The sequence below is a fragment of the Brienomyrus brachyistius genome, chromosome 3, assembly GCF_023856365.1.
Source record: "Brienomyrus brachyistius isolate T26 chromosome 3, BBRACH_0.4, whole genome shotgun sequence".
Classification (NCBI taxonomy): domain Eukaryota; kingdom Metazoa; phylum Chordata; class Actinopteri; order Osteoglossiformes; family Mormyridae; genus Brienomyrus; species Brienomyrus brachyistius.
This window is the reverse complement of record NC_064535.1, coordinates 10,003,560-10,023,096: the sequence shown is the minus strand read 5'-3', so window position 1 is coordinate 10,023,096 and position 19,537 is coordinate 10,003,560. Positions and strand designations below refer to the sequence as shown.

Genomic DNA, 19,537 nt, shown 5'->3' with positions numbered 1-19,537 from the left:
CGTATACGACAGCGTGTACCAGTTCCCACTAATATCCAACAACTTCGCACAGCCATTGAAGAGGAGTGGACCAACATTCCACAGGCCACAATTGACAATCTGATAAACTCTATGCGAAGAAGATGTGTTGCATTGCATGAGGCAAATGGTGGTCACACCAGATACTGACCGGTTCTGAGTCCCCAGACCCCCAATAAAGCAAAAAACTGCACATTCCAGGGTGGCCTTTTATTGTGGGCAGTATAAGGTACACCTGTGCACTACCCATGATGTCAGATCAGCATCTTGATGTGGCACACCTGTGAGGTGGGATGGATTATCTCAGCAAAGCAGAAGTGCTCACTATCACACATTTAGACTGATTTGTGAGAAATGTTTGAGAGAAATGGTAATATTGTGTATCTGGAATGAATTGTAGATCTTTAAGTCCATCTCATGAAAAATGGGAGCAGAAACAAGAGTGTTGCGTTTATATTTTTGTTCAGTATAATTAAAAGAGCTGGTGGTGAAGTTTAACAAATACACAGGTTGCCTGAGATACCCCTGAGCAGAGGTTTGGGAATGAAAGCAGTGTTATTCTAGCAATACAATGAGATTTTCTTTTTGGAGAACAGGTGAAATTCTGGTTATTTTTTTTGTTACTGTTAATTTGCGTATGTTCTAACGTTAAATTGTTTTTTTTTTCTGAGCAAATATACACTTACTAGCCAGATAAATAGTCTTAAACATTTGCTGTGACTGCATAAAACTTTTGCACAGTACTGTACCTAGAGTAACAGCACAGTATTTGTAGGTGTGGCATTGCCTAGTTTTAGTCTCAACCCTCTACTAAGGTTAGTCTCTAGATTCACACATCTTTTTTTTTTGCAGCGTTTTGGCATATCGTCATACTTTCAGTGGATTAAATCATATTGTAGCCTTGACAACTGATATATTGATTAAAAGTGATGAATGAAATATTGGGGAGGACACAGCCCTCCGGTTCCTATACCCCTTTGCATTAGAGTACAATTGTACGTAGTTTAGTACACCTGTGTTCTTATGTTGTCAGACAGTAAGTTATACGTATCCAGAAATAGGTTTTTGTTGTTAAAATAAAAATATAAAGCAGAATGTTTCTTGTGCCGGCATTGTTTAAGTCATGTATGGTTTTTCAACATATTCTGTTGATAAAATGAAAAATTAAAACATGAACATATTTTTTAAATCAAATAAATTCCACTAAAATCAGCTAATGTTTCATTGATAACAAATAACTGAATGGAAATTAATTGTATCGTAACATTTCAATTGAATTGTAACATTTCAAATATAGCCAGATACTGAATAACTGTGCTGGAAAATCAAAATAAAATCGTATCATAGCAAAGCATATGATTTATACCTGAAACTTATTAAACTTATTAAAACTGAATTTGGCTTCATCTGTCCCACCTTTAGAAATACCTTTGTATTTAAATTAAGTTCTGTCCACCCCAATATGAAACATTTTCCTATGCCATTGCTAATATCCATCCATCCATTTTCCAAACCGCTTATCCTATTGGGTCGCGGGGGGTCCGGAGCCTATCCCGGAAGCAATGGGCACGAGGCAGGGAACAACCAAGGATGGGGGGCCAGCCCATCGCAGGGCACACTCACACACCATTCACTCACACATGCACACCTATGGGCAATTTAGTAGCTCCAATTAGCTTCTGCATGTTTTTGGACTGTGGGGGGAAACCGGAGTACCTGGAGGAAACCCCACGACGACATGGGGAGAACATGCAAACTCTACATACATGTGACCCAGGCGGAGACTTGAACCCCGGTCCCAGAGGTGTGAGGCGACAGTGCTAACCACTGCACCACCATGCCACCCCCCCATTGCTAATAAATTATTTTAATTAATTAGTTGCCAAACCACTTTAAGTAGTGACTGATACAGCAATTCCTGACCTATATTAGTATAAACTAGAGCAGCAGCATAAGAACATTATGTGATCCAGTGGTTTTCAACCTCTTTTGCATCGCGGCACAGCTGTTACCATGTCAGCTCTGTTCAACGTATATCAAGTATCGGTAAAAATTAATGACATGATCTACTACACGCCAATACTGCCTATGGCACAAATCTAGTTCAATGTGCCAGTGAATTTTACATTTATTTAAATTCTTGGATTGGTAGAGACCCATTTATATAGGTTCATTTGAGGACTGGGGCAGGGAAATCTGATTGTGGATCAGCACCGGACCTCGCTGGTTTTATAATGCTTACATGTCCAACTCTACCTCGCGACCCTTTCAGAACTTGCCATCAACCAGATTTGTGTCACGACCCACGGGTTGAGAATCGCTGATCTAATATACATTTTAGCGACTGTAGCATTCCGGCTGATCACTTGCTTGAATTGGAGATGAATGGCTACATAATAATCTTGCGCCATTTGAGCCAATCAGACATGCTGAGCTGTACCAGTTCATTGGGGTGAATTGATCAAACAGATTGGTAAGTCCCTTTGCCACCTCTGAGCTGAGTCAGTCAGACACACTGAGCTATTCCCGTCCCTGAGTAGAACTGATCTAAGGAAGAACTCATAAGTACTTCGTAGCCTCTGAGTTGGATCAGAGGTACTGACCAGGTGTCAGTCGCTAAGCTGGACTGACCAAACACATATAATTAATATATATTTTTTTTTTACATTAAAATATGGGGTGGCATGGTGGTGCAGTGGTTAGCACTGTTGCCTCACACCTCTGGGACCCGGGTTCGAGTTTCCACCTGGGTCACATGTGTGTGGAGTTTGCATGTTCTCCCCATGTCATCGTGGGGTTTCCTCCGGGTACTCCGGTTTCCCCCCACAGTCCAAAAACATGCTGAGGCTAATTGGAGTTGCTAAATTGCCCATATGTGTGCATGTCAGAGTGAATGGTGTGTGAGTGTGCCCTGCGATGGGCTGGCCCCCCATCCTGGGTTATTCCCTGCCTCGTGCCCATTGCTTCCGGGATAGGCTCCGGACCCCCCACAACCCAATAGGATAAGCGGTTTGGAAAATGGATGGATGGATATTAAAATATATAGAGGTTCTTATCCAAAGCGTACAGATTTTTGAACCTGTTTCTATGAAAACAACAAAAAAGCACGTAAAAGCATTACCATCATAGCTAAGAAAAGTTCTCCTCTGTGCATGATGGCCTCTGGCTTCACATGCTTTTCTAAGAAAATGCAGGGAAACTAGACTTTATATATGACAAGGCTTCCCCATTACTGCAAAAGAAAATTAAGCTATACAGTAAAATGAGATGTGCAATATCCATCTGTTCAGGTCAACGCACAGAATCTGCTCCGTTTCTCCACTGTTGTATATTTTTATATAAATATAATCTGCCAGCCATAGCAAGTAGTATAAACAGCCACGCAAACAGTCCTGAAAATGATACAGCATGAATGAGATATATTAATATAATGCACAAAATTGCATAATAAAATGCATGTCTATGCACATATTTTATAGTCATATTTCATATATATATATATATATATATAAATATATATATATATATATATATATACATAGTACATGTGTGTGTGTGTGCTTCTATATGTAAAATGATCAAAATCTGATATAATTCATTTTATAAAATGATACAGATGATCAGTAATTATACTGTTTAATTACTATTGTTTTCTCCACTGTAATTACCTGCTGTGTAAAAAACAAGTAAAATGTCACTGAGTGTCTTATTTGTAATGTTATAATCTACCTTCTCCTAATACTTCTTAGGGGCTTCATAATAAGATTTAACTATAATCCTCCTTACATTGATTTGAATCATTTGTATGAGGGGAATGTGATTATTATGGCTGTGCATCACTCAATGAAGTGATGCTAATCTGAATAATATATGTAATTACGGGATGATTACAAAAGAACTGTGGGCCATTAAAATATGAGCTTGTGTAGGATGAAGGGAAGAAAAAAATGAGAAAACTGATCGTTTCCATACCACTAAAAATAAAAAAATAAACAAGGGTAAAGAAAAAAAAGAATATCACTAAGGAAAATTATTAGCACAATATATAATAAACATATGTTTATAAAGTGTCAGGTTTTTGAAAACAACCCCATACCAAAGAATTAGGCATGCTATAGGTCAAATATAAAAAATTATTTATCTTGGAGCAAGGAAAAGCACCTTCAGTATAATAAAGCCAATATTGTAACGACGTTGATGAGAATACCTTGCGGATGCCTTCAGAAGGGCTGGAGACGGAGTGGTCCTGCCCATTGTTCTTGTTAATTGTTCTCCAGAGTTCTGCGAAGGTGCTGTCCTGCTCCAGAGGATTTGTACCTTTGGCCTTGAAGTAGTCATACACTGCAGAATTTCTCACTGTGCCGTAGGTGAGGTCATTCTGCTTGGAAAGGTCCTGGAAGGTGCTGTTAACAGAGATTTAACTCTTAGGACAAGTACAAACCATCTGTGGTGACGTCAATCAAAGTTAGACAGATGGCAGCAATCCCTTTTAGTAGAAGGATACAAAAAAAAAAAACAAATTAATTCATCTCTGTTCATAAATACATCCACATATATATTTGGTTTCAATGAAAAACAAACCCACAGAACACAGTTCGACAAGATTCAAAATATATGGTTATGCATTTACTTCCACATATCCAAACGTACAACCCTCACATAAATAAAACGTTTAAAACTAGCATATCAAAAAAGTATGGAGTGTAAATTAAAAAATATTAATACAATGTATAAAACAATAATAAAAATTTTCACAGAAGACACTCCCCTTCACTGTTCACTTTGACAAAAAAAATCGCTGAAAGTAAGAATATTTAATTAAGATACCTGAGAAATATCAATTATCCCACAAATATACACTACATGTACTAAACCCCCCATGGCAGTTGAATATAGCCTGCTGTAATTCTCTCAAGGATTCTATAACCAAATTTTACAAGTTAATAATTCACTTTACAATTTAATTAAGTGTTAATCATTTGTGACATCTTTATATAATATAGATTTTGGTTTACTACGAGATATAATTAAACACAATAAAAAGGGACAAGACAATGTAATTGAAACATAGACAATTCAAAAGATCAGTTGATAGCCTCACGATGTGAATGTAATTACAATCAAAATGAAAAAAACAAATGAACAAAAAACTGTTCGTGACAGTATGACTTTCAGTTTCTACAATATAATGACTATCAAAAGTATTAAAAATGTAGTCAGTAATAGCTAGGATGTGTGAAATCTTATACAGCTCTGGAAAAATCTGGAAAAAAGCTCTGGAAGAGATCATTATATATACATTTATTTTATTATTACTTTTTTAATCCTAGTTTTAAATCCTGGTTTAATCCTATATCTGCTGGCAGAAGGCTATGCTGAGCAGCAGGTAGCTTCCAGGTTCCAAATCTCTAATACAGCAGAACAGAAGAACAAGTTGAAGCAGGAACTGCCAGGAACGGCTAGAAACCAGCAAGTAAAGGGCGAAAGTGACTTTCTAATGCTAGAGATGAACGTTAATTTGTCCTACAGCTTCTCATGAATTGCACGATGTCATTAGGTGACCTTCAAAAGGAACGGGAAACATTAAGTGCAGGAATGAAGTGCACTGCTAGGACAGTTCATATCAGGCTTCTAGAAGCAGGACTGAAATCCCATAAAGTATGGAAGAAGCCCTTCATTAATGTGAAACAGGGAAGAACAGGGATACATATAGATAGATAGAGAGAGAGAGAGAGAGAGAGAGAGAGAGACATCATTTCAGCTAACTGCATGGTAGACTTGGTTTAAATACACAAGATAATGACAAACTGTGCTGGCGGGACTTAAAACCACAACTCGGAGGTCATGTCCACACATACATACAGGTATTTTGTAGGTATTTTGAAAAACTCTTTTTCTTCCATTAATGAAAAATATCTCTTTCCACATGAAAACGCTAAAATGTGCATGCCAAACCAGCAGGTGGCGATAGACCTCTAACCCTACTGTAAATCCATGTTGGCGGATCAGAACCCTTCTTACCAGTTCTGCTAAGCTAAAGAGAACCGCGCTCATTCTGACGTCAAACAAAGTAGGTAACGGTGCACACTCTGACGTTACAAGCTGAAGGCTCTGTTTTCCCTGTCTACAGGTCGACACTGAACATGGAGCTTCTAAAAATCTTCATCCCGGACGGGGTTTTACAAAAGCTCTATAGTCAGTGACCTAAAACACTGTTTACATGTGAACGAAGGGACAAAACGCATAGAAAACGCTCTGATTATTTTTATATGATGACTGCGTAATGCTCTGAATGTGGCACCATACATCTGCTGGTATTATAGAGGACACGATTAATTGTCAGGGTGAGAGTAAGCTGATTTCACGTTATCTTGGACGGTGTATGCTGCACGCGACTAAAATAAGCTAGCTAGGTCACAGCTCCTAAGAAGTAGGCCCGAATAAGCCCTTGGTGGTTGCCTATGTCACTTATAGGATTGACCAGCCATGCCAACGTTACCTATTCGTATATCAAATGAAATCGAAATTAAATCCTCAGTGGGAATTTCAACTGTTTAAATAATTTAAAGCATACAATGCCAAAAATGCGTAACCAGTAATACAGCAGGCCGATTCGTCAAGTTAATGCCAATTGAAGTGAATATTTTTGGGTATTTACTAACAGAAAATACATTCTTTTGGTCATACAGCTTTTATTTTCTAAGTATTTCTTTTGTATTTAATAGCTGTTATTGAAACAGACTATTTTGTCCTCTGAAGGTCATATTTCACTCAGATCAACATTATTTGATGCCCCATAAATTAGGAATCAATAGTATAGCCACTGTGTGCTAATGTCATTAACATCCCTGTTCTCTAGATTGCTTCATGCTGCAAGAAGTCTTGGCATCACGCCAAGAACTAAACACCAATAAAAAAATGATATAAACCCCAGGTCCTCACAACCACTATCAAATAGGCCAGTAGAGGGCGCCTATGCAGCAGCTAGCCAAGACCCTCTGATTCTGATATGTCAACAGGCTCCTAGTCCTAGGACACAACATTAATTGGACCCTACTGTGAGCTAAAGCTACCACGTAATACTTAAAAAGAACACTGACCGATCTAAGAACCCCAAGTAAAGTGCACATGGATACTCAATAAACAGCATAATGAAATGCATCCACGGGTAGCATTTTGTAAAGTAAGAAAAATGCACAGTGAAAATGCTTTTGTGTCATATATAAAATCATCCTCATACCAATCAGCCGTAACATGAAGATCACTGTCTGGTGGAGTGAATAACCTTGATTACCTTGGCACCTGTCATGTGTGCCATAATATAGTGAGCAGGCAGTTTTTGAAGTTGATGTGTAGGAAGCAGAAAACAATAGTAAGGATGTGTGATTTTGATAAGGGCCAAATTGTGATGGCTAGATGACAGGTCAGAGGATCCCCAAAACAGCAGTTCCTGTGGAGTGTTCCCAGTATGCAGTGGTCAGTACCTACCAAAAATGGTCCAAGGAAGGCCAGCTGGGTAAACCGGCATTGGGGTCATGGGCATCCCAGGTTCACTGATGTGTGTAGGGAGCGATGGCTAGTCCATCCAATCTGATCCCATAGGAGAGCTACTGTAGCACAAGCAGCTGATAAAGTTAATGCTGGCTATGATAGAAAGGTGTTGGAACACACAGTGCTTTACAGCTTGCTGCATATAGGGCTGCATAGTCACAGATCAGAGTGCCCATGCTGACCCCTGTCCACTGTACAATGGGCATGTGAGCATCAGAACTGGACCATAGAGAAATCGTAGAAATTGGTCTGGTCTGATGAATCATGTTCTCGTTACATCATGGCGAAGGTCGGGTGCATGTGCATTATTTACCTGGGATAGGCAAGGCAACGGAGGCAGTGTGATGCTCTGAGCAATGTTCTGCTGGGAAAAGTTGGGTTCTGACATTCATGTGGATGTTATGTTGGCACATACTGTACCACCTACCTAAAGATTGTTGCAGACCAAGTACACCCCCCATGGCAGTGGTTTCCCCCGATGGCTGTGGCCTCTTTCAGCAGGATAATATGCCCTGCCTTGTTGCAAAAATTGTTCATGAATGGTCTGAGGAACACGAAAAAGAGTGCAAGGTGACTTTGCCTCCCTATCCCCCAGATCTCAATCTGATTGAGCATCTGTGGGTTGTGCTGGACAAACAAGTCCAATCCCCGAAGGCTCCACCTTGCAACTTTGAGGACTTAAAAGATCTGCTGCTAATGTCAAGGAAGCAGACAACACAGGACACCTCCAGAGGCCTTGCAGAGTCCATGCCTGAACGAACCAGAACGGTATTGGCAGCGTAAGGGGCACCTACACAACATTAGGAAGGTGCTTCTACTTTTACAGCTGATCGGTATAAATACATACTGCTAGAAATCACAATTTTTTTTTTTTTAGGCTAAACGGCAACTGATACCTTCGCCTGAGAACATATAATAAATAATAATAAAACAGAGTGAATTACATTACTGTAAATTAATAAATCCTCCTTACACTGCACTTCTTTTTAACTGTCATATCAATAATCATTAAGGCTACATAAGATTCACTCTTCAGATTTGTAATGTTTCCTTATTTTATATTTAACTGAAGAAAAACTCAGAATTTAGTTTTTTTCATAAATATTCAACCCCTACACCACAACATATTGTTGAGAACCCACTGTTCAAAAGTAATTCTTATCTCATTGTTCTTGGCAGAATTTATAGAGATCCTCTAGGTTGGTGGGACGGCACTTCTGAACAGCAGTTTTCAAGTAGTGCCACAGATTCTCCATTGGGTTAGGGTTAGGGTTAGGCGTTACGTGCCGCTGTGCAGCTCCGCCCACAGCCACTCCACTCCATTTGACGATCGCTCCACCCCCCTGTCCAGACTCCGCCCACGACTCGCCATGTGCACCGTCCGTCAGTTCCGTCATACCGATGTGAAAAGCCGTAAGCAAGACATCACAGGAGCTCTGCTCATTTATTGCTGTTGTTGGTTTGCTTTTCTTTGCTTGACATTACTGTGTATGATTTGTTTGGTTTATTGGATTTCTGATTTTTCGCTTTGGCCTCGTCTGTACTTTCGCTTTGGTTTACCAGCTATTTGGTTTTGAACTCTCACTCGGTTTTTGGTTAACGTTTTCACGTGTCCCTCGGACTTTGATGCCTTGATCTCTGTGTATGCCGTGTGTCAGGTGCTTAGGGAGTGACTGCCATTTTCGTTTTGCTAGTTGTTTGCATAGGGAGTGACTGCCATTTTCGTTTTGCTAGTTGTTTGGATAGGGAGTGACTGCCATTTTCGTTTTGCTAGTTGTTTGCATAGGGAGTGACTGCCATTTTCGTTTTGCTAGTTGTTTGCATAGGGAGTGACTGCCATTTTCGTTTTGCTAGTTGTTTGGATAGGGAGTGACTGCCATTTTCGTTTTGCTAGTTGTTTGCATAGGGAGTGACTGCCATTTTCGTTTTGCTAGTTGTTTGCATAGGGAGTGACTGCCATTTTCGTTTTGCTAGTTGTTTGCATAGGGAGTGACTGCCATTTTCGTTTTGCTAGTTGTTTGCATAGGGAGTGACTGCCATTTTCGTTTTGCTAGTTGTTTGGATAGGGAGTGAGGCACAGAATTTGTTGCTTTGTTTTGATTTCTTTGCACTTGGGTAAGTTCACTCTGCGTTTTGTTTATTGTTTTGGCTATAGTCACTCCTGAGTCCTTTTGTACTGGGTTTATTTGTTCTGTGTCCATGGCGTATAACAATACAAAAAAATGAAATACTCCTTTGTCCACGTGTGTTCCCTTGTCTATCACATCCTGTTCTTCCCTTGCTCCACTTCCCTTTCTCTTTCACTCTGTTATGCCCCAACCCTAGACTAGGGCTCAAAACATAGGATTAGGGTTTTGACTTGGCTATTCCCGAACATTAATTCTTACCCATCCATTGTCCAGCACATGAAAAGCATCTCCATAGCATGATACTGCCACCACCATATTTCACTGAAGGTATGGTGTTTCTTGAGCCAAGGAACAGTGTTACTTTTACACTTCACATACCTCTTTGATGCCTGTCAAAAAATTTTCTATTTTGGTCACATCTGACCATAAAACCTTCTCTCACATCTTAACTGGCTCTTTCTCATGCTTTGCAGTAAATGCCGTACGTGGATTTCTTAAGGAATGACTTCTTGCTACTTTCTGGCTTCAAGCTTCTTGGCCTGTTTTGTGGAGAGCTCCTGAAATTGTGGACCCTTTCACCCTCACTGCGGTTTAGCCAAAGGGCGCTGCAGACTTCTGAGAGGGGTGGATGGATTTTTAGTAGCCTTCTCTGACCAGTCGACGTCTTGCTCTGATGCATAGTTTTGAGGGGCGGCCTATTCTTGTAAGAGTCTAAGTGCCACGATAAACCTTCCACTTTCTCATAATGGATCAAATAGTGTTTAAAGGGATATTCAAACTCTTTGATATTTTTCCTGCCTTGTGCATTTCAATGACATTGTTTCTCACATCAGCAGAATTCTCCTTTGTCTTCATTTTAAGACAATGTCCCATCTAAAGGACATTTTTTTATATCCAGAGAGAAACATCAGGACTAGGTTGTGCCTAATTATGTTTAATCATAGTCAATAAACTGTCACGTTTGTGTCGATTGTGATTAGTCTGTCATCTGTATAAACCTGGAGCTTCCAAAACACAAGGTTTCAATACGTATGCAAATAGCATGTATCATGTTATTTTTTTTGTCTTTTTTATGTTAATAGACAACTGACCTATTTTGGTGTTTGAAAATATAATGGAGCAAAGGAAGAGGTCTCAACATAAATGCTGTTTGAGGAAGTTGCATTTTATACCCCAGACAATTGTCATGACTTTCAAGGGGGTTGAATACTTTTGCAAGCTACTGATTCACCTTTGTATTTGAGGGTTCTACTTTATATACTCTCAAGATAAAAAGAGAACAGAAATATTGCCATTACTTAACATTTTATTTGACTAATAAAAACTTCCTTGACAACATCCCCTGCTAACTGGTAACATTTTCTTCCAGTTTGACTATATTTTAAAAATTTTTAAAGGCCTCAGAGCCTGAGCTGAAACCAGATGTTCATTGGATTCAAATATTGGCCCAGATCTAAAAATTCAGCTACTGGCTCAAGATCATAAGAAATGCACAATTTATATGGCTTAAATATTGAATTTCCTTTCTAGACTGCGCAGTTTTGGTGGAGACTACTGTAGGTGACAAATGTACTGATTCATAATTTCCAAGGATAAACTTTTGAGGTGTTTAGCATCAATGATTTTAAATGTCAATCTGTCCCGGTAAGTCTTTATGAAATTGGTCACCACCATTCTTATTTGCCAATGCAGTTTCGCCGTCACGCGAGCTCTCATGACTTTATTCCTCTTGATGCATTGAATAATGCCGCATTTATGCACCTGCAATTGAGTGACTGGTCTTTCTGGAAGCCTTTTAGCTACTTACATATCAAAGTGCAAATCGTCAAATCTCTTTTATAGCCTAGTCTAAGTTACATAGATTTCACATTCATCTCTATAGCAAAAGTACAATATGAAATTACAGACAATCATACAAATCAGTCGACATGTCTTTACTAATTTCATTATCTTGATATTTATTGAAGCATTCATCTTCTCTAATCTGGATTCCTTTAGGTCATGCAGTCACATGCTACACCATCAGCTGCCATGTAAATCTCCTGCACCCTCGGACATGAGCTGGTGAGGGATCTTACCGAATGGTGTTGTCTAGGCGGGACACAGTGAGATACGCTGCAAGGTTGGCCGTGTAGGAGGAGCATACGATGAGGGTAAAGAGCCACCAGCTTCCCATTACTATCTTCAGGGCCATGGAGGTCACCATCGAATCCCCACCTGCAAAGGGAAACCTCTCATCAAGCTGTCTTGCCTGTTGGTTCATCCAGAAATAATTATAAAAAAAATGCATTTCTAACTTAGACATTTCCAAAGTGTCTATTCAAATGTTCCCCCAAAACACAAATTAAGTAGATGGAAATGGGAATATAAATATCATAATCCAGAAAGAAATGTTTCAATGCTGACCACGTATAAAATTATGCAACATGTGGATATATGACTTAACCCTAATCTTCAATAATCTGTAGCAAATATAAGGATTCCTGCAGGGGTTAATCCACTTACTGGCACTGTGACAAATTTTAGCGACAACTGCCTGTCCTCATACCATCCATCAGTTCATGTTAGGCACTTAATTATTTTACTCATTTTTGATATCATTCATGACGCAGAAACAGAAAACAAACAATTAAATGTTGTGTCAGATAATGTAATGTTTATACAGTACATAAAACCACACTGACAACATTGTCATTAAGTGACGGACATAATATTGAGATTATGTTACAATCAATCTTTAGGCCATTATAGTTACATGACAGTAAGGTTCCTTGTATATTAAGTTCCTTATATATTACTGCATTGTAAATCTCCAAAACTCTTGGTCAGAGTGCTAAGACAAGGGACTGACGGCACAGTTATTAAAAACACTTCCAGAACAACATTTTACTATGGTCCTCAAGTCTGTCCCACATTATGCTGTGAAACATCAAATGGCAGCCACAAGTGTCTGAGGACCCAAAGACACATCAATGCAAAAATCTGTCAACTGCGCGTCCTATTTTGATTTGACTATTGTGGATGAGTGTACTGCATATTTCTAAGCAGAGAGTCTTTAAAATTCTACAGGGTGATTCACCTGAAAATATGAGAACTTAATTTCCTTCAGTATGTACCTGTTTTGGATATTCACCACATTAATCAGTATACGGTCTACACCTTGGTAGATGAAAATTTGATATCATTCACGTCACTCATTCCAAAAGCTTATCAGTATAGCTTAAATAGAACACTCAATTACTTTCATACTAAATGCAGGAGTCGGCTCAAATAAATTCAAGATAATCTATTATTTATCTTGTATACAAATCACTGTTTCTTTCAGCCACACGAGCTGCATGCTGATCAAATCTATGGATGATTCTGCCCCGGCGTGCCTTCTGACTGACATTAAAACCAGCTACTCAGATTACATCAACCGTGACTATGAGGAGTCCTGCACATTAATTTTTTATTCACAACACAAATGAAAACGGTTATTAATTTTGGGCTTGCTGAGATGCTCCGCTTGCCCTGAATGACACAGACATTGATATTGTTAATAATGAATAATATAAATAAATTTATATGTGTAATATGCAAATTATCAGCATAATTATAAAAAAAAAAGAAAAAAACAACAACAGTAGGCGTTTATTTTCCAGTCGTCTTCGATAACTTTTCCATGATTTTCCGGTCTCTAATCTACCGACCTGGTCCAAATAGTTTTAAATGAATGATTATGAATAATTTCCAATTCCTTGGATTCTGTGGATCAAAAGGTTATGAACCACCATGACCTCACTAACTAGAATTATGTCCCTGAATAAATTAGGCTTTATTTCCAGAATTAATTACAAGCAGCCCTGTGGTTAAATTATGCTCCATTCAATGAATTTTGGTCATAGCTGTGATAGATAAAAACTGAGTGCCATGACCCATGATTATAGACCATGGTTAAATATAAGTAAAACTGCAGGACATGCATACACATAGAACCAGTATCACTGTCTATCACGGTCTATATCATTCAAAAGTTTCTCAACACATAGAAAAAATTATTACGGTAACACTTTACTTAAAGCAGTATAATGCATTATAATGGCCAGTATAAGAATTAAGGATGCTTTGCACTACATTATGAAGGTATTTATAGTGCATAATAGATGAGACCTTCGTAGAGCATTCATAATGCCTAATAAGCATGGCTATAATGTGCTATGCCTTTTTATAGCCATGTTCATAACACTTTGTGAATGTATTATAATGCATTATGAAGGTATTTATAATGCATTATACATGACTGCTTTAAGTAAACATGAAATTTACTGGCAATGGCCAAAGGCTCAACACTGTTAAAATGGAGAAATTTATCAAGCATATACTTGACCATCTGCGATGCACGTAAGTTTTATAACATCTTACTTGTCTCTCTAGTTTCGTAAGCCATACTTCATGGACTATCCTGTCAACATTGCAGAACACTGAAGTGCTAAAATGTATAGTCCTTGTAGTTTTTCAGCTATTTAAACTGGACTGGACCTCTGTGCCCAGAAAAGAATATCTAAAAGGGCTGATCTTTAAAATGGGTGGGGGGATTATAAGTATTAACACAAAACACATAAAAAAACACCATGGATCATAACACCAGCAACACTATAACCACCCAATGGACATATTGAAAACGTATGAATTAATTGACCATTCAACCAATTTTCATATTGATTTATTACAGTCTTGGTTCCCCTCTTCTTGTTCATGCATAGCTTCCTTTCACAGGGTCAGTTATTTCCCCAAAAAGCCCAGGTACTTAATGCTATATGTGATTAACATTCCCCAATAATGTACTAAGTCACCATGTAAATTGATATTTGCATACATGATCACATTATGGGCATCAGAGGCAGCTAAATCTATACTTTGTTGACATGCAGCCGAATGCACTGCCTGTGAATGCATAACCTGGTATACATGAACTATATCACCTACCTTGCTGAACAAAAGATCCGTAGACTAACCAGATGGCGCTATTGAGGGAGGTTGGTTGATGGGCTGCTGAGGGGTTGCGCACTGACTGTATCCTCCTGAGGACAAATATCAAAACTCCCACTATAGGGATGGCAGCAGCTATGCAGGACCATACCGCCAGGTCAAAGGGCGCAAACAGCGAGAAGATGTTAACTTTCTCCTCTGGCTTGCGCAACAGAATCCCCACTGAGTAGTCCATGTAACGCATACTGAAGTCCACTACATTCTCCCGTTCTGGGGTGATTGTGATTGCCGATATAGCCAAGTCTGCCCTCTGTAGGAATGAAGAAACAGAATGTTCATTTGAAAGCAGTGACGGAACAATAGACCAACTCTGAAGACAGATGACCTCATCTGAATCGAAGGGAATGAAACAATTAAATGATGCCTTGCCTTGTTGATAAGTTCTCCGATCATGCCGTTCCAGGAACCATTAGGTAGCTGACTGCCATATATGTTATCCGCTACCTGGTAGATCTCGTATTTGAAGCCCAGGTTCTTGGCTAATGCGTCAAGAATGTCGATGGAAAATCCTTTATATCGCTTGGGTTGCCCAAGAATATTTTCCGCAACCATGACAAAGGGCTCCTCCTTAATGTAAGGCAATACATTTTATGAGCATAACATTATGCATTCATTGATATATAGTACTGTGCAAAAACTTTAGGCAGACAAAGAAAAGGATGTTTCAATTATCTTCATGTTGGTGTAAAACTGTGATATTATGTATGTCAAAGTGTGATTCTTAGCCATTTCAAAACCTCTATAGTTACCTCAGTATTTGTAGTAATCATTCGACATACACATATGCTTGTTGACTCGACCACGAGCATACCATGTTTGGCTAAGCAATATCTCATAAAATTATTTATCTAAGTATAATTAATTAATGAGCTGGTGTGAAACTGAACGGATACAAGGAATGGCTGAGGTGCTATCTAGCCACCCAGCAAGACATCAGTAACTTCCTGGAGAAGAGAAGAAGTTCAAGATACTTTTTTATCGTGTTACTGTTCGTTTTCATATGTTCTAATGCTAACCTGTGTCCCTTTTGTATTCGCCAATATGCACTTATTAGTCTCTGACTGCCTAAGACTATTGCACGGTACTGAAAGGAAAATAAAACTGAAAGAAAATAGTACACAAATCAGGGATAAACATATGAATATTGAATACATTTTGCAGTAAATGACAGACAAACAGCAGCATTTGTGTCACATGTTAACATCTTGTTTTTCTTTACTTAACCTAATGTTATTTTTAACCTATTTCATACATTTAAAACCAATAAATGACTCATGTGGCTGCTGTAAAAGCTCAGACTGAAAAGTTAGAATGCATAGATTTGTACTAGAAGTACAAAACCCCATAGCTCAACTAAAGGCATATTAAAACGGAGGGTTTAGTACATGGAAAGCCGTCCTTCAAAACAGCCAAATATCTCTGCAGTAAACTTGAGGAATTTGTTGTATTTAATTAAAGAGCTAAAGCATTCACAGTCCTATTAAAAATTCCTTAGTATCCCAGTATCATCTAATCTTCTGTAAGTACATTCATGAGATCCAGATGGAAGGATCAAAAGACTGGTATTAATGTGAATGTGGAATCTTTTCAATAGGATTCTAGATAAGTATCCTTTGAGCATTTCCTCTACTACTGCTGTATAATTTGTAAAATAATTAGAAAAATAATTCTTTTCAGTTAAAAATAAAATTGACCAACGTTATCTCAATATTCAAAATCCCATTTTAGAATTTATTTATGTACTCATAAATATCTATATACAGCTATATATAGTTGTCTGTCATATTAAAGGAAGTACGAAGACGGATAGCTCCTACCGGCAGTGTCACCACTTTGATCGTCACACCCTGCATGCCATTCTCGATGCGGCTCTCTTTCAGGCTACCGTTAAGTCCTCGAGCCGAGTCCCATGTTGCCACCTTAGAGAAAGACGGGAGAACGTTGTAGGAAGAGTAGTACTGTATGAGCCACGTATGTGCCTAGCGTACAAAAAAGAATCTTAAAAACGTTGCTTCCATACATGGGTTCTCGCCCTGTTCAATCGTCACAGTCGCCCTCAATGTTGGAGCTCTGTGTCTCAAATTAAGTAGTGGAATGTAAAACCTTGTATTGGTAAATTTGCTCAATGTTTTTTCTCTACTTCCCTTTCATGTATTTTATTTCTGAAGTTTATTTCACAAGACGCCGACTGTACAGGTGCTCTGATCCGTGTCGTGTTTCTGTCCTGCTTCTTTTTTCAGCATATGTTTGTGTCGGGGGGGGGGATTAACTTATCGGAGGGCTCTAGGCTGACATCAGCATGGATGCTCAGGTGTTGCCGATTTAACTAACCGTTCCATTTTTCCCATGGTGGGGTGGGTCCTGATGTTTTTCATGGCCTGAAGCTACTGTATAGCCTAGGATAGCCTATGCATTAATCCAGCCCAGGTTTGTGTCACCTTAAACAAGTAAGTTTGATCTACTGCAGATTACGAAGAAAATGTACAGCCTTTTCAGGGAACTTACAACACCAGCAGAACTAACAAGCCTTTGTCTCTGCCAAGTTCAGTAGACAACCTCAGCCCCATCACCGCTGACTCTGGTGCCTGTGAATGTTCTCTGTCTCAGAATTAAAACTGATTGAACTTTACTACCATACAAAGAACAGGGTCAGCCTCATTGCTGCTGGCTCTGTTGCTATTGAATGTTCTGTCTTTTAAAAATAAAACTGGTTGAACTTTACTGCCAATACAAAGAAAAGGGTTCTTACAGTAATTCTCTGCATCACTGATACTTGGCTTGACCAGTCGGTATTACTCCTCTCAGATTCACCATATTGTGGGCAATTGGGAAAGGTAAACTTTACTTAAAATCCAAAGGCGATGAAATTTGCTTCTTAGTATCTCTGGTGCAACATTTTTAATGTTTTGGATGCCATTGCTCCGCCATTATCAAATTCCCTGAATTGAGAGGGAAAAACACTCGACTGTCATCATTCATCCGTTCCTGATGTTCAGAGGGCTTTCCCACATGTGCCACTGGGTAAAGCCTTACTGTAGAGTGATCTACCCTACAAGCCAAAGGAGAAATCTAACAACAAACAATCATTATGAAGTCCTGGTCGCCGGATTCTATAGGCTCTTAAAGTGGATCCATCTAGTGTATAGATTAGCATATTTTCAAAGCAGCGTGTAGCACAGCAGATAAAGAGATCAACGCTGCATTGTCTAGCATAGACTTTTGTGAAGAAATATGCATCCCCCACAAGATGACGACTATAACAACAAACTCCGCTTCACCTAAAACATGCAGCTAGTGCAGAATAGGAAAAATCCTCCCTGTTCCAAATGCGACAGTCAACAGCACAAACTGCACTCTACCATAATCAAAGACTGCAAAATCAAAATATGCCCATGAGATAGAAAAGTAATTCAAATCAGGCTCCTGAGCTGCCTGTTGAAGTGACCGATTGCAAAAAAAAATAAAAAATCCAGTCCCATTTGATGATACCCTGGTCCTTTCTGCTAAACTCAGCCATTTCAGTTTCAGTGGACACTTGGCTGGGCCTGGGGGCTCTTCGCCCCAGAACACCTACTGGCTCCCTCTCACCTCAATTTCTCTCACTGATGAAGATGAGAACCATTTTCAAGACAGAATACAAGATAAAAATTGTAAGACCACTCTGCTAGGCCCAGTGAGTTAGCTCCAGTGTTCACAGATATTGTAAATGTCGCAGATATCTAAAACCCAAAGCAGGTAACTGCTGTACAGTATATAATGATTATAGACCAATTTCCCTAACCTCGGCCCTTGATGTGGAAGATGTTTTTCAGCATAGATCTGAATTAATGGTCTGACAGAAGCAGCTGGAGCATGTTATGTAGAGAGTGCGATGGACACACATATCGCGATGTGCTGGAAGGAGGAGTTGAGGAAGTCAAGGGAAGGAAATACGTGTGAGCAGATGGATGGGGGCAGATTGTCTGTGACATGATGGAAATTTCAACTCATCACCTTTAGTCTAACGAACACTTAGCCTCATATCAGGAGTATGGAAGGTCGACAGCGAGGAAGAAACCAGATAAAGATACAGACAAGGAATAAAGGGGAGTTTATGTCATTATAAGGCAATTGTAAAGATTTACCCTCGTAAACAGCTTTGTCCAGATGACACCATTTTAACATTCAACACATTTAATGGTAATTGTATGACAAAAGTGAAGTTATAACTCTTATAACGATGCCTGGAAGTTACAGGTAGAGCAATTCAACAGAAAAAGGAGGATATAGGGCATAATAATTATTGTCCATTACACTCATTAAAGGTAATAAACCGGCTTTTATTGAGCAGCTGCTGTTGCCTAGTATGTGGGACAGCTTTAATAGTAGTGAAACACAATCACACAGCAAAAAAATACAATAGACACATATTACCAAAATGAATAAATCAACTGATTATTAATTTTGATCAACGCATCATTAGTTTGTTGTGTAAACTTTCTACAACAGAGCTGACTTGTTACTACTGGAAGTAGACGACCACTGGCCCCAGGTCTTGTGCAAGCCCTCTGTGATCTGGGAGAAAAACGTTACATTTTGTGGCCAGCAAAACCAAGCGAAAAGATACAATAGATGCAAAACGCAAAGATCACTGCGACATATCGCATGAGAGGCTGCGATAATCACACCTGGTGTCCTCCAAACCAGCACCGTACATATATTTTACACATTAATGAGCTACTAAACCTTTTATGTACGTTTGCTGTGAAATGTTTTGCATTCACTGGTCTTTGTCGAAACTAGCAAAAATAATTCCCACTTAATTTATT

The 19,537-nt window shown here is 39.0% G+C and overlaps 1 protein-coding gene across 2 annotated transcripts in view; it reads right to left on the bottom strand.

Moving 5' to 3' along the window:
• LOC125739251 (glutamate receptor ionotropic, delta-1-like) overlaps positions 1-19,537 on the bottom strand; it is a 186,659-nt gene that overhangs the window by 7,564 nt on the left and 159,558 nt on the right. For both annotated transcript variants that reach the window (XM_049009146.1, XM_049009147.1), the window contains exons 9-13: positions 16,547-16,648; positions 15,099-15,296; positions 14,667-14,979; positions 11,777-11,915; positions 4,226-4,421 (exon numbers count right to left, since the gene is read on the bottom strand). In XM_049009146.1, coding sequence (XP_048865103.1) covers positions 4,226-4,421; positions 11,777-11,915; positions 14,667-14,979; positions 15,099-15,296; positions 16,547-16,648 — 948 coding nt within the window. The remainder of the gene's footprint in view (positions 1-4,225; positions 4,422-11,776; positions 11,916-14,666; positions 14,980-15,098; positions 15,297-16,546; positions 16,649-19,537) is intronic.